This window comes from Mus musculus, chromosome 17 (assembly GCF_000001635.26).
Source record: "Mus musculus strain C57BL/6J chromosome 17, GRCm38.p6 C57BL/6J".
NCBI classification, from domain to species: Eukaryota; Metazoa; Chordata; class Mammalia; order Rodentia; family Muridae; genus Mus; species Mus musculus.
Genome location: NC_000083.6, coordinates 58,318,170 through 58,333,067, shown reverse-complemented (window position 1 = coordinate 58,333,067; position 14,898 = coordinate 58,318,170). Strand labels below are relative to the sequence as shown.

General features: G+C 39.3%; 1 protein-coding gene across 9 annotated transcripts in view; it reads right to left on the bottom strand.

Annotated features, from left to right (window-relative positions):
• Cntnap5c (contactin associated protein-like 5C) overlaps positions 1-14,898 on the bottom strand; it is a 648,880-nt gene that overhangs the window by 84,886 nt on the left and 549,096 nt on the right. For 8 of the 9 annotated variants that reach the window (XM_006524744.3, XM_006524742.4, XM_006524741.4 and 5 more), the window contains one exon: positions 2,725-2,949. In XM_006524744.3, coding sequence (XP_006524807.1) covers positions 2,725-2,949 — 225 coding nt within the window. Of the gene's footprint in view, positions 1-2,724; positions 2,950-5,850; positions 5,904-14,898 lie in introns of those variants that run through there. The other variant, XM_006524747.3, reaches the window with a different exon arrangement.

Here is a 14,898-nt window from a genome sequence, read left to right as displayed (position 1 = left end):
TATACTGACTACATGCATTGGGGCCCCCAGTCTACATCTGTATTGGGAAACCAGAAATCCACACTAGCCTTAGGACTTGACTTGGACAATCGAGAATCCTGAGACTGATTACTGAAACCAACTGGCTAATAGAAAACCGCCTCTTGGGACCACCTGGTTTCCAGATTTAACCTTTGATCTGTGCTGGCTGGCTGATAACTTGTGGCCTGACACTCAACAGACTTTACAGCATTCATACCCACCATGTTGGTGGAGAACATTTTATATATGTCCTCCACCATGTCGGTGGAGGACATTTTATATATGTCCCAGAGAGAAAAGGACTGTTAAGTGTGGGGGTCCAGAACAATTTTACAGTGCTTCCTGGGGATGTGAGACATCAGTCAGGGATAAAGACATGGCAGGTGTCAAGGAAAGACCTTATCACAGTCCCCCGACAGGGGAGTGACTCCAAAGTTTAAATGAAGTTCACAGACAAAAGGAAACAAGCAAAGTGATGGGAAGCTGGGAGATCTTGGGGCCTTTGGCTCTACGTCATCGGAGGGATTAGTCCAGGACTCCTTTTTGCCATTAGACTCTTGGTGAAACCAATTGTGAATACCTGCCAGTAGTTGTAGAGCCAAACCAGATTTTGACATACCCTAAACAGGTACAAAGAGGCCCTGCATGGGGCAAACTGGCAGCTGCCTTTCCCCAAGTCCCTCCCCAGCAGAGTACTCTAGCTCAGGAATCTTTCCTGAACCACACAGAACCAGTAGACCCACTGTGTTCAATGATGTTAAAGACCTTGCAGATTCTGCATGGTTCCCAGCCAGAGTGAGCTACCTCCTGCTGGTTATGCTATAATCCTAGACCCCTTGTTATGAAGGTGTCAGAGTCATATCTAAATACAATGAATCCAAGAAGGACAGTGCATGCAGATGGTCCCAGGAAGGCCCAGTCTTAACCCTGCAGACCATATAAGGACAGGGCTCCTGCCTAGGGAAAGTTCCCTTGTCACATCAGCACATCTGCAATCAAACAAACCCCATTCCAAATGAGTTGTCTCCTGAATGAGCAAGGTGGGCTTGTTCAACAAGTCTGACTCCATGTGTGCACAGAGAGGTCCTTAATTCCCCTACCACAAAGGAGTTCTGTATTCTAGTCCCATTAGTACCTCATTCTTCTCTTTTTCTCCTTTTATGCCTGCCTGCTTGCCCCTGTCTTCTTTCTTCTCTCTATCTTGATCTCAGAATAAAAGATATTTATAGCATCTTATAGATATTAGTCTTGTACTTTAAATTAGTTAGTCCCCCATACTCCTCAATTTTCATTATACCTCTCAGATTAAATGATCATTTCTTTTTATATTGAAGTCACCATGAGAAAGAACAAAAGAAGCTGTAGAAAAAAGCATATCAAAGGAAATATGTAATTTTCACCTAAGGTATATACAGGATCACATACAGGCCACCTTTCATAGGCCTTACTTCTGCTGAGGCATATCACAGTCCAGCCTACAATTTGGCTCCTTGTCTGGGATGAACTGACCAAAAGTCTAGAATCCTATCATGCTTTCAGAATATTTCAAGAATAATTCTTGATTATAGGAGAGTGTTATACAAGATCATGTTATAGGGATATATGTCTATTTCCTCTATTCATTTATCAAACAATTACTACATATGGTAGATTCTGATTTCATAGGGTACTTGGTTATGGCTCTATTAGGAAGTTTTGTCCTGGCACAGTGCAATAAAAAGTCATATGAGAAGACATTTTAACATCCAACTGCCTTCATATGAGATTATCATCATTATTTTTAAATGGTATAGTTTATGTTCATTCTCAATCATTTTATATCCACTAGATCATTGTATTCACATCTTTATTGATGTGAATACATAATCAGCAATAGCATCATGAAAATCTACATACTACAAATATCTAAATAAAAGTGAAAAGCGAGGTCTTCTCTGCAAATTCTATTTTATTGAGGATTCCACCAGCAAAGAAGCACAGATATCAATGAACTGCAGCTTTCAGCAGACACTTGAGTTCATTTATGTATGTGAAGTCAGGGAACAATGCCCTCTAAGAATGTGTGAATTTTATAACTAATTTTAATAATTTCTCTCAAATACCTAGTGAGTCTGAGGAAAGGAAGAGGAAGAAGAGAAAGGGGAGAGGAAAAATGAAGAAGGGGAAGAGGAAGGCAAAGAGCAGGAAATAGAAGCAGAGTACTGATATTTTTTAAGCCCATGGGCCATTCAATCATCTGCTTATCACTGGTTTAAAAGTTTATGGCCCAAAACATGCAAACAGATCAAAACTTCAGGTTTGTCAAGTGTATGAGACTGTCTTTGGATCCTGGAGCATGGACAACAAGTGTTTATACATTACAAGCCCCATTGAGCAGCATAGCAGCAAAGATGACAGAATACTTATAGCAAGTATCTTTCCAAATTAATATCTTCTTCTGAACTTTTATACTTAATTCATTTCTTCATGGAAGAAATAACAAAGAATTCCCACAGCACAGTCAAGACAAATTAAAATCAATGAGTTTAGACTTCAATGGCAAATTAACACAGGCCCAAAATACCAATTATGGTTATAAAGGTGTAGTGGAAGGAGTTTAGGGTGATGCTGTCCAGATGTGAGTCTCTGCAGGGTACTGCAGAACAACATAAGCTGTCCCTTTAGGCATGGTTGGCCTTGTAGCTTTATGCCACCAACACTCACCATTCCAGGAGAGCAAAATAGCCAGAAAATTCTGAGAAGAGAAATTGAGGTAGAGCAAGAGGGTGGGGGCTTGTGCTGTCATGAAACTCAGCATGATGATTTCCTTGGATGGAGCTGTATCTGTGTAGATAGCAGAAGATGAGAGGTTTGTGTTCTTGGTCACTGAGTATGGTTCTTGAAACATGTATGTAACAGAGGTGTCAGAATCAAAAAGAGCTGAAATCTCTGCAAAAGAGAAGACAAGAGAGCATACTTTCAAACATTTAGTCAGTTACTCTGCATGGCTCTATTGCCTGTTCTTTGATTTTTTTTTCATCCATCACTAGTTGAGGTCAGTTATATAGTTTACATGTGCATAACTATAACTAATTTTCTACCCTGCCAGAGATCTGAGTAGGAATTAAATATCACCTGAATATGTGGGATCACAAAGACTAAGGTTTTAAATTATGCAATTTGTAGAGACAGCTAACTACCTGGACAATCCCTTAACTCCTGATAACTTTGGAGCATCTATCTTTAGCTTTCTTGCCCCAAACCATCTGACAGACCTTAAGTGAAGCATGGATTATGAAGGACTAGCTTATGCTGCTTTGCAGAGCTTAGCAGTAGACCATCCCACCCCTGTTTCTCCTTTTTTGGATAGTACTTTTGTCTTCAGGTGAATTAGGGCAATTGTTTCCCAGTGTCTACCTTATCACAATTAAAGCAACTCTGTCTAGAGGTAATGATTCTCAATGTCTTTCTTAAAGTGGAATGGGGATACAGTCAGGAGCATATATGTCAAATGATCTTTAATAATGAAATAATATTAAATGCCATATTCTGTTGAACTCTGATGCCTTTAAAGATTATCTATATACATATAGCATAACTGAATTATCAAAATATTTTTCTCAACTACTCATTATTTAAATAATCTTGAAAACACTTGTTGTAATTAACTACATTAGAATCTAATGTGACCATGTGTTTCACTACCTTACTGTTAAGTTTCATTACTTAATCATACTAAATAGTTTGTTATAGGAGTTATTAAAAAGATTGGGTCTGAGTCTTGTATTCTTAGATGAATTGCATAGGCACAGTGCCTATCCAAGAGTAATAATATTAATTTTAAATATTGTATCAATATACAAAGATGTATATCAATGAAAACATTAAATCTGTATCAATATATAAATTCTATACCAATGTAAGAAATTATAACTTCAATTTTACATAAATATAAACATTTACTTCAATGTAAGAAAATGGCTATACAATGTTCTGTTTAAGAGTAAATTTAATTTCCTATCCCTATGTTTCTATAATATTACTATATCCATCTTTTCTTTTCCATCCCCCCTTCCTTTACCTATGGAAAAAAGACAAAGAAGAAGAAAGGAAAGGTAGAAATCCCTGAATCTAAACTCTCTAATTTCTTCCCTGTCCAAAGCTGCAACATTTGCAAACTATCCATTTAAATGAGAACATATCAGGCTGGAGAGATGGCTCAGTGGTTAAAAGCACTGACTGCTCTTCCAGAGGCCATGAATTCAACTCCCAGCAACCGGTGGCTTACAGACATATGTAATGGAACCCAATACCCTCTTCTGATGTGACTGTCTACAGCTACAGTTTACTCATATACATGAAATAAATAAATAATTTTAAAAATGAGAACATATCTATAATTCATAAAAGAAGTAACCATCCACCCTGATCTTAGGGACTGAGATAGTGACCTTGTTTTGCTCCCTACTTGCTGAATTTGGGCAAAGAATTTCTTTAAGGGGACCTAATAGGAAATAGGAAAGCTGGTTTTTCAAAGGAATTTTGGCTGGCATCATTTGCTGTCCAGTCTCTATGTGTTGAGAAAGTTCATGGCTTAGCTAAAGCCCTGACTTTAACAGTCTAAAAGGATGGATGGATATGCCAGCTGTTCTGAAAATGTCCTGGAAGCAAGTCTTTAGAGGAAACAACTTTGATGTAGCAGCCACCTCTCCTTTGGGTCTGGGAGGACCCCAGTGCACTGGAACAACAAATTCCTCTCCCAGGTAAGCTAAAGCTCACCAGAGTATAACAATAAAAAGGAAGCCGAGAACTCAGAGGGTAAAGGTGATTGCAGTGATGCCCGAGGACCTGAATTCAATCCTTGAGGCCACATGGTGGAATGGAAGAAGATAGCCCTAAAACTTGTCTTCTGCCCATACATGTGCCCTGGCATGCTCAAACACACACACACACACACACACACACACACACACACACACAGAGTCATAGAAATATATGAATAAATAAATTTAATTGAAATTTGGTAAAATAAATAATGGAACCATGTAACAGCACAATTTTAAAACAAATAGAAAAATTAACTCAAAAAGTCAAAACATCATCAATAGGAGACATAAAATTATAATATAGCTAGAAGAAATTATATATACAAGTTTTCACCTCCTTGAATCTATCAATTATTTATAATTCATAGAAAAGTAAAAGCAGAAGCAATAAAGGAAAGATAAATTAAGCTCTATCAGAATAAAGGAGATTTCTGTTTCAAATGATAAAATTAGAACTGTGAGAACAAACCCCGTAGAATGGGATTTTGTTAATTATTTGCTGATTATATTTTATAAGGGGCAAATATTCAGAAACAGCAGAAAAATCACAACTGAATTGCAATGAGAATAAAATCCTGCAAAACGTTCAAATACGCAGGTATTAAAAACCATTGAAATAAATGTAATGATTTGAGAGAATGTTTAGCATGACTGGTCATTAGATATGAGCACTAATTCCTATACAATAGTATGTCTGCTATAAGACAAGTATACAATAACGGTGTGTGACACTACAAAAATACCATAGTGTGCAGACACTTATGGTAAGGATAAAATATTTGCAACACACTTTAAAGAACATTTTGGCAGTTCTGCAAGAGATGAAACATGGAGTAGTCACATTACTGAGCTGGTAAATGCACTTATTACCAAACAATCTTTGTGACCTGAGTTTTATTCACAGTGCTACACAATGTTGAAAAAACAAACCAACCAACAAACAAACAAATGCAAAGCACCCACAAAATTGCAGGACTACTGACTTGTTCCAACATGAAGGTCTAGGATCAGCTCATGATGGCTCTCGGATCTTTTCTGTTGGATAGACCAATGCTCACAGCAGCATTCCTCAGGAACCTGTGGAACAGGGTTTTGCTGGCCAGAAAGGGCCACCAGTTCTGTTGCATATCAAAGCACAAAGCTAACTCCCAGGCTCCTGAGTACCTGTTATATAAATGTACCTGCTCTGCCTTTCAAAGCCCATAGTATCACTATGTCCTGTGCTCCATCTTACTACCTCCACTATCCTACTTCCCAGTCTATTCCAGATTACAAAACAGAAAACCCATCCTCACACTCCAAATCCTCACATCCGCAGGAGGCTTAGAAGTGTACACCCATTGATCTAAAAAGCATACTTAAAATAAATGTGTATGTGTGTGTGTGTGTGTGTGTGTTTCATCCATGGATCTAAGGAAACTAGGACTGTGACTGGTACAGCAAACTGCCTGGAGCTTAAAGTGGAGTAGTAGAAACTAAGTTCTCCATGAAAGTCAAAAATCCACTATTAATTTAGGAATTCTTGGATGGTCTATACTCACAGAAAGTCTAGGAGGAGGGGTGAATTGGTTTCTCAGGAAGCTGAGCCTTGTGACTCCAGCACTTGGTACTAAAACAAAGAAACACAGTCACTGCCTGAGAGAGCCTCAACTTAGAGATTCTGGGACCTCTTGCCATGCAGAAAGGCTGACTGGTTCCCTGAATGCTAGGAGAAAGGCAATGAGAAACAAACAATAAAGCCGTCTGCCTCCAGCCAGCAATTTATCAAAAGATAGATTTAAAGTTCTTGATTTAACCATTTTTTTAAGAATACTAGGGGGTATAATAGTGTTTCTTAAATATACAGATATTAAACTCCACAGACTAGAGAAGTTAGGGGAGACTTGACATTATATAAATAATATAGGCCTTGATCTCACATAGGTCATGGGAGGAGACAGGGGAAGCCTTGCCTCAACAGTTAATATTTGCTTAGATTGCTTTAATTTGTTTTGGTAATCAAGTGAGTGTGGTTCTGAGTTTGGTGGTTATGTTAAAGTTCCTCTGGGAGAGAGGTCAGGCTACATCCTTAATGAATTCTGGTTACTGGACCAAGGACTTGCTATTTTTGGAAAAAGCCTCTGTATTCATGTTGACAAGAAAGGAGTATAGACTCTGGACCTCTTACAGAGTAATATGCATCAGATATGACTGGAGGAGCACCTGAAAATCTCCAAAATTTGAGAAAAATCAAACAAGACGGAGAATTTCTTGTTGATATTATTCAGCAGGAAGAATCTACAGAGAGATGTCAGCCCAATTTCCTGGGCCTGAGTGGCTGCTAATGGTTATTTTACAAATTATACACAGGTTGTCATTTTATAATTTGTCATTGGGGATAATTTGGACATCGTCATAATTTTGGAGAGGGAGGAAATAGATGGGATTGATTACTAAATAATATTCTTGAACAATACATTGTATGGCCATAATCTTAATTGATAGAAATCTTTATAATTGATACAAATTGAAGTTATAATTTCTTATACTGGTACAGAATTTATAATAATACAGATTTAGGTTTTCATTGGTGTGAATCTATATATCAATACAAAATTTGAAATTAATGGCTATTCTTAGACAATTGTGCCTTTACAAGTTATTTAAGAATACAAACCTTTGACTCAGTCCTTCTAATATCTGTTTTCAAACAGTTTAACATGATTAAACAATACAAGTTAAGGGTCAGATAACAAAATTATGGTTATATTAGATTTTGATTTAATTATAATAAAGTGAGCCAGGCGTGGTGGCGTACGCCTTTAATCCCAGCACTCGGGAGGCAGAGGCAGGCAGATTTCTGAGTTTGAGGCCAGCCTGGTCTACAAAGTGAGTTCCAGGATGGCCAGGGCTATACAGAGAAACATGTCTCGAAAAACCAAAAAGAAAAAAAAAACCAAAAAAATATTATAATAAAGTATTTTCAGTTTACTCAAAGTGAAATGTCAAGAGTAGTTAAGGTTTAAGAGTTCAGAGATGAGCCGGCCACCGTCCGGACCAGAGGACAGGTGTCCGCCTGGCTTGGGAGGCGGCCTCAGCCTCAGCAGCAGCGGTTGCCATCTGGGTTCCAGGACTCCTCCGGACCTAGGAAATTAGTCTGAACAGGTTAGAGGGTGCGCCAGAGAACCGGACAGCTTCTGGGATGGGCGGAAGCACAGAGCCGCTGAGGCAGTACCCTTTGCAGGCTGCAGACAGCCGGCCACCGTCTGGACCAGAGGACAGGTGTCCGCCTGGCTTGGGAGGCGGCCTCAGCCTCAGCAGCAGCTGTTGCCATCTTGGTTCCAGGACTCAGCAGAACCTAGGAAATTAGTCTGAACAGGTTAGAGGGTGCATCAGAGAACTGGACAGCTTCTGGGACAGGGGGAAGCACAGAGCCGCTGAGGCAGCACCCTTTGCAGGCTGCAGACACAAGGCCACCGTCCAGACCAGAGGACAGGTGTCCGCCTGGCTCGGGAGGCGGCCTCAGCCTCAGGAGCAGCGGTCACCATCTTGGTTCCAGGACTCCCTGGAGCTTAGGAATTTAGTCTGCACAGGTGAGAGTCTGCACCACAGAAGCTGACAGCTTCTGGGAACTGCCAAAGCAACACAGCTTCTGAGAAAGGCCCTGTTTTGGGCCTTCTTCTTCGACCAGGAGGAGGTCCAAAAACAAGATATCTGCGCACCTTCCCTGTAAGAGAGCTTGCCAGCAGAGAGTGCTCTGAGCACTGAAACTCAGAGGAGAGAATCTGTCTCCCAGGTCTGCTGAGAGACGGTAACAGAATCACCAGAAGAACAATCTCTAAACAGAGTCAACTATAACTACTAACTCCAGAGATTACCAGATGGTGAAAGGTAAACGTAGGAATCCTACTAACAGGAACCAAGACCACTCACCATCATCAGAACCCAGCACTCCCACTTCGCCCAGTCCAGGGCACCCCAACACACCCGAAAACCTAGACCTAGATTTAAAAGCATATCTCATGATGGTAGAGGACATCAAGAAGGACTTTAATAAATCACTTAAAGAAATACAGGAGAACACTGCTAAAGAGTTACAAGTCCTTAAAGAAAAACAGGAAAACGCAATCAAACAGGTAGAAGTCCTTACAGAAAAAGAGGAAAAAACATACAAACAGGTGATGGAAATGAACAAAACCATACTAGACCTAAAAAGGGAAGTAGAAACAATAAAGAAAACTCAAAGTGAGGCAACACTGGAGATAGAAACCCTAGGAAAGAAATCTGGAACCATAGATTTGAGCATCAGCAACAGAATACAAGAGATGGAAGAGAGAATCTCAGGTGCAGAAGATTCCATAGAGAACATCGGCACAACAATCAAAGAAAATGGAAAATGCAAAAAGATCCTAACTCAAAATATCCAGGAAATCCAGGACACAATGAGAAGACCAAAACTACGGATAATAGGAGTGGATGAGAATGAAGATTTTCAACTCAAAGGACCAGCAAACATCTTCAACAAAATTATTGAAGAAAACTTCCCAAATATAAAGAAAGAGATACCTATGAACATACAAGAAGCCTACAGAACTCCAAATAGACTGGACGAGAAAAGTAATTCCTCCTGACACAAAATAATCAGAACAACAAATGCACTAAATAAAGATAGAATACTAAAAGCAGTAAGGGAAAAAGGTCAAGTAACATACAAAGGCAAGCCTATCAGAATTACACCACATTTTTCACCAGAGACTATGAAAGCCAGAAGAGCCTGGACAGATGTTATACAGACACTAAGAGAAAACAAATTCCAGCCCAGGCTACTATACCCAGCCAAACTCTCAATTACCATAGATGGAGAAACCAAAGTATTCCACAACAAAACCAAATTCACACATTATCTCTCCACGAATCCAGCCCTTCAAAGGTTAATAACAGAAAAAAACCAATACAAGAACGGGAACAATGCCCTAGAAAAAACAAGAAGGTAATCCCTCAACAAACCTAAAAGAAGACAGCCACAAGAACAGAATGCCAACTTTAACAACAAAAATAACAGGAAGCAACAATTACTTTTCCTTAATATCTCTTAACATCAATGGTCTCAACTCCCCAATAAAAAGACATAGACTAACAAACTGGCTACACAAACAAGACCCAACATTTTGCTGTTTACAGGAGACATATCTCAGAGAAAAAGATAGACACTACCTCAGAATAAAAGGCTGGAAAACAATTTTCCAAGCAAAAGGTATGAAGAAACAAGCTGGAGTAGCCATCCTAATATCTGATAAGATTGACTTCCAACCCAAAGTCATCAAAAAAGACAAGGAGGGGCACTTCCTTCTCATCAAAGGTAAAATCCTCCAAGAGGAACTCTCAATTCTGAATATCTATGCTCCAAACGCAAGGACAGCCACATTCATTAAAGAAACTTTAGTAAAGCTCAAAGCACACATTGCACCTCACACAATAATAGTGGGAGACTTCAACACACCACTTTCACCAATGGACAGATCATGAAAACAGAAACTAAACAGGGACACACTGAAACTAACAGAAGTGATGAAACAAATGGATCTGACAGATATCTACAGAACATTTTATCCTAAAACAAAAGGATATACCTTCTTCTCAGCACCTCATGGTACCTTCTCCAAAATTGACCACATAATAGGTCACAAAACAGGCCTCAACAGATTCAAAAATATTGAAATTGTCCCATGTATCCTATCAGATCACCATGCACTAAGGCTGATCTTCAATAACAAAAAAAAATAACAGAAAGCCAACACTTATGTGGAAACTGAACAACACTCTTCTCAATGATACCTTGGTCAAGGAAGGAATAAAGAAAGAAATTAAGGACTTTTTAGAGTTTAATGAAAATGAAGCCACAACGTACCCAAACCTTTGGGACACAATGAAAGCATTTCTAAGAGGGAAACTCATAGCTCTGAGTGCCTCTAAGAAGAAACGGGAGAGAGCACATACTAGCAGCTTGACAACACATCTAAAAGCTCTAGAAAAAAAGGAAGCAAATTCACCCAAGAGGAGTAGACGGCAGGAAATAATCAAACTCAGGGGTGAAATCAACCAAGTGGAAACAAGAAGAACTATTCAAAGAATTAACCAAACGAGGAGTTGGTTCTTTGAGAAAATCAACAAGATAGATAAACCCTTAGCTAGACTCACTAAAGGGCACAGGGACAAAATCCTAATTAACAAAATCAGAACTGAAAAGGGAGACATAACAACAGATCCTGAAGAAATCCAAAACACCATCAGATCCTTCTACAAAAGGCTATACTCAACAAAACTGGAAAACCTGGACGAAATGGACAAATTTCTGGACAGATACCAGGTACCAAAGTTGAATCAGGATCAAGTTGACCTTCTAAACAGTCCCATATCCCCTAAAGAAATAGAAGAAGTTATAAATAGTCTCCCAGCCAAAAAAAGCCCAGGACCAGACGGGTTTAGTGCACAGTTCTATCAGACCTTCAAAGAAGATCTAATTCCAGTTCTGCACAAACTATTTCACAAGATAGAAGTAGAAGGTACTCTACCCAACTCATTTTATGAAGCCACTATTACTCTGATACATAAACCACAGAAAGATCCAACAAAGATAGAGAACTTCAGACCAATTTCTCTTATGAATATCGATGCAAAAATCCCTAATAAAATTCTCGCTAACTGAATCCAAGAACACATTAAAGCAATCATCCATCCTGACCAAGTAGGTTTTATTCCAGAGATGCAGGGATGGTTTAATATACGAAAATCCATCAATGTAATCCATTATATAAACAAACTCAAAGACAAAAACCACATGATCATCTCGTTAGATGCAGAAAAAGCATTTGACAAGATCCAACACCCATTCATGATAAAAGTTTTGGAAAGATCAGGAATTCAAGGCCCATACCTAAACATAATAAAAGCAATCTACAGCAAACCAGTAGCCAACATCAAAGTAAATGGAGAGAAGCTGGAAGCAATCCCACTAAAATCAGGGACTAGACAAGGCTGCCCACTTTCTCCCTACCTTTTCAACATAGTACTTGAAGTATTAGCCAGAGCAATTCGACAACAAAAGGAGATCAAGGGGTTACAAATTGGAAAAGAGGAACTCAAAATATCACTTTTTGCAGATGATATGATAGTATATATTAGTGACCCTAAAAATTCCACCAGAGAACTCCTAAACCTGATAAACAGCTTCGGTGAAGTAGCTGAATATAAAATTAACTCAAACAAGTCAATGGCCTTTCTCTACACAAAGAATAAACAGGCTGAGAAAGAAATTAGGGAAACAACACCCTTCTCAATAGTCACAAATAATATAAAATATCTCGGCGTGACTCTAACTAAGGAAGTGAAAGATCTGTATGGTAAAAACTTCAAGTCTCTGAAGAAAGAAATTAAAGAAGATCTCAGAAGATGGAAAGATCTCCCATGCTCATGGATTGGCAGGATCAACATTGTAAAAATGGCTATCTTGCCAAAAGCAATCTACAGATTCAATGCAATCCCCATCAAAATTCCAACTTAATTCTTCAACGAATTAGAAGGAGCAATTTGCAAATTCATCTGGAATAACAAAAATCCTAGGATAGCAAAAACTCTTCTCAAGGATAAAAGAACCTCTGGTGGAATCACCATGCCTGACCTAAAGCTTTACTACAGAGCAATTGTGGTAAAAACTGCATGGTACTGGTATAGAGACAGACAAGTAGACCAATGGAATAGAATTGAAGACCCAGAAATGAACCCACACATCTATGGTCACTTGATCTTCGACAAGGGAGCTAAAACCACCCAGTGGAAGAAAGACAGCATTTTCAAGAATTGGTGCTGGCACAACTGGTTGTTATCATGTAGAAGAATGCGAATCGATCCATACTTATCTCCTTGTACTAAGGTCAAATATAAATGGATCAAAGAACTTCACATAAAACCAGAGACACTCACACTTATAGAGGAGAAAGTGGGGAAAAGCCTTGAAGATATGGGCACAGGGGAAAAATTCCTGAACAGAACAGCAATGGCTTGTGCTGTAAGATCGAGAATTGACAAATGGGACCTAATGAAACTCCAAAGTTTCTGCAAGGCAAAAGACACTGTCAATAAGACAAAAAGACCACCAACAGATTGGGAAAGGATCTTTACCTATCCTAAATCAGATAGGGGACTAATATCCAACATATATAAAGAACTCAAGAAGGTGGACTTCAGAAAATCAAATAACCCCATTAAAAAATGGGGCTCAGAACTGAACAAAGAATTCTCACCTGAGGAATACCGAATGGCAGAGAAGCCCCTGAAAAAATGTTCAACATCCTTAATCATCAGGGAAATGCAAATCAAAACAACCCTGAGATTCCACCTCACACCAGTCAGAATGGCTAAGATCAAAAATTCAGGTGACAGCAGATGCTGGCGAGGATGTGGAGAAAGAGGAACACTCCTCTATTTTTGGTGGGATTGCAGGCTTGTACAACCACTCTGGAAATCCGTCTGGCGGTTCCTCAGAAAATTGGACATAGTACTACCGGAGGATCCAGCAATACCTCTCCTGGGCATATATCCAGAAGATGCCCCAACTGGTAAGAAGGACACATGCTCCACTATGTTCATAGCAGCCTTATTTATAATAGCCAGAAGCTGGAAAGAACCCAGATGCCCCTCAACAGAGGAATGGATACAGAAAATGTGGTACATCTACACAATGGAGTACTACTCAGCTATTAAAAAGAATGAATTTATGAAATTCCTAGCCAAATGGATGGACCTGGAGGGCATCATCCTGAGTGAGGTTACACATTCACAAAGCAACTCACACAATATGTACTCACTGATAAGTGGATATTAGCCCAAAACCTAGGATACCCAAGATATAAGATACAATTTCCTAAACACATGAAACTCAAGAAAAATGAAGACTGAATTGTGGACACTATGCCGCTCCTTAGAAGTGGGAACAAAACACCCTTGGAAGGAGTTACAGAGACAAAGTTTGGAGCTGAGATGAAAGGATGGACCATGTAGAGACTGCCATATCCAGGGATCCACCCCATAATCAGCATCCAAACGCTGACACCATTTCATACCCTAATAAGATTTTATGGAAAGGACCCAGATGTAGCTGTCTCTTGTGAGACTATGCCGGGGCCTAGCAAACACAGAAGTGGATGCTCACAGTCAGCTAATAGATGGATCACAGGGCTCCCAATGGAGGAGCTAGAGAAAATACCCAAGGAGCTAAAGGGATCTGCAACCCTATAGGTGGATCAACATTATGAACTAACCACTACCCCGGAGCTCTTGATTCTAGCTGCATATGTATCAAAAGATGGCCTAGTCGGCCATCACTGGAAAGAGAGGCCCATTGGACACGCAAACTTAATATGCCCCAGAACAGGGGAACGCCAGGGCCAAAAAGGGGGAGGGGGCGGGTAGGGGAGTGGGGGTGGGTGGGTATGGGGGACTTTTGGTATAGCATTGGAAATGTAAATGAGCTAAATACCTAATAAAAAAAATTAAAAAAAAAATAAAATGAACAGGCAAAAAAAAAAAAAAGAGTTCAGAGATATTTTACTTAGTTAGCCTTCAAAAATATCATAAATACACAGAATGTGACATTCAATGTTATTTCATTATTAAGGATCATTTGACCATGAGGCATGTCTGCATCTAACAGCTTCTCCATTCCCCTTCAAAGAATAATCAAGCATCTTTACCTCCAGGCAAGGTTGCTTATATCATCTGCTGAAAATATACTGTCCAAAAGGACAAACATAGGTGGAATAGTCAACTAATAAGCTCTGAAAAAAACACAGTAAGCAAGATTTCCATATTTCCTGCCTCACAAAAGGTCTGTCATGTGGCTCTGGTCCAGAAGGCTGAAGACAGATGCTCCAACAGTATAAGAAATTAGGTGTTGTCCAGGTGTCAGCTGTCTCTATAATTGCTTAAGTTTTAGAAGCTATTTTTGGTGCTTCCTATATACTCAGGTGATATTTACTTATTTCTCAGATTTCTAAAGGCATTGAAGACTAACTACTATAGTCTTATAAACAAATTC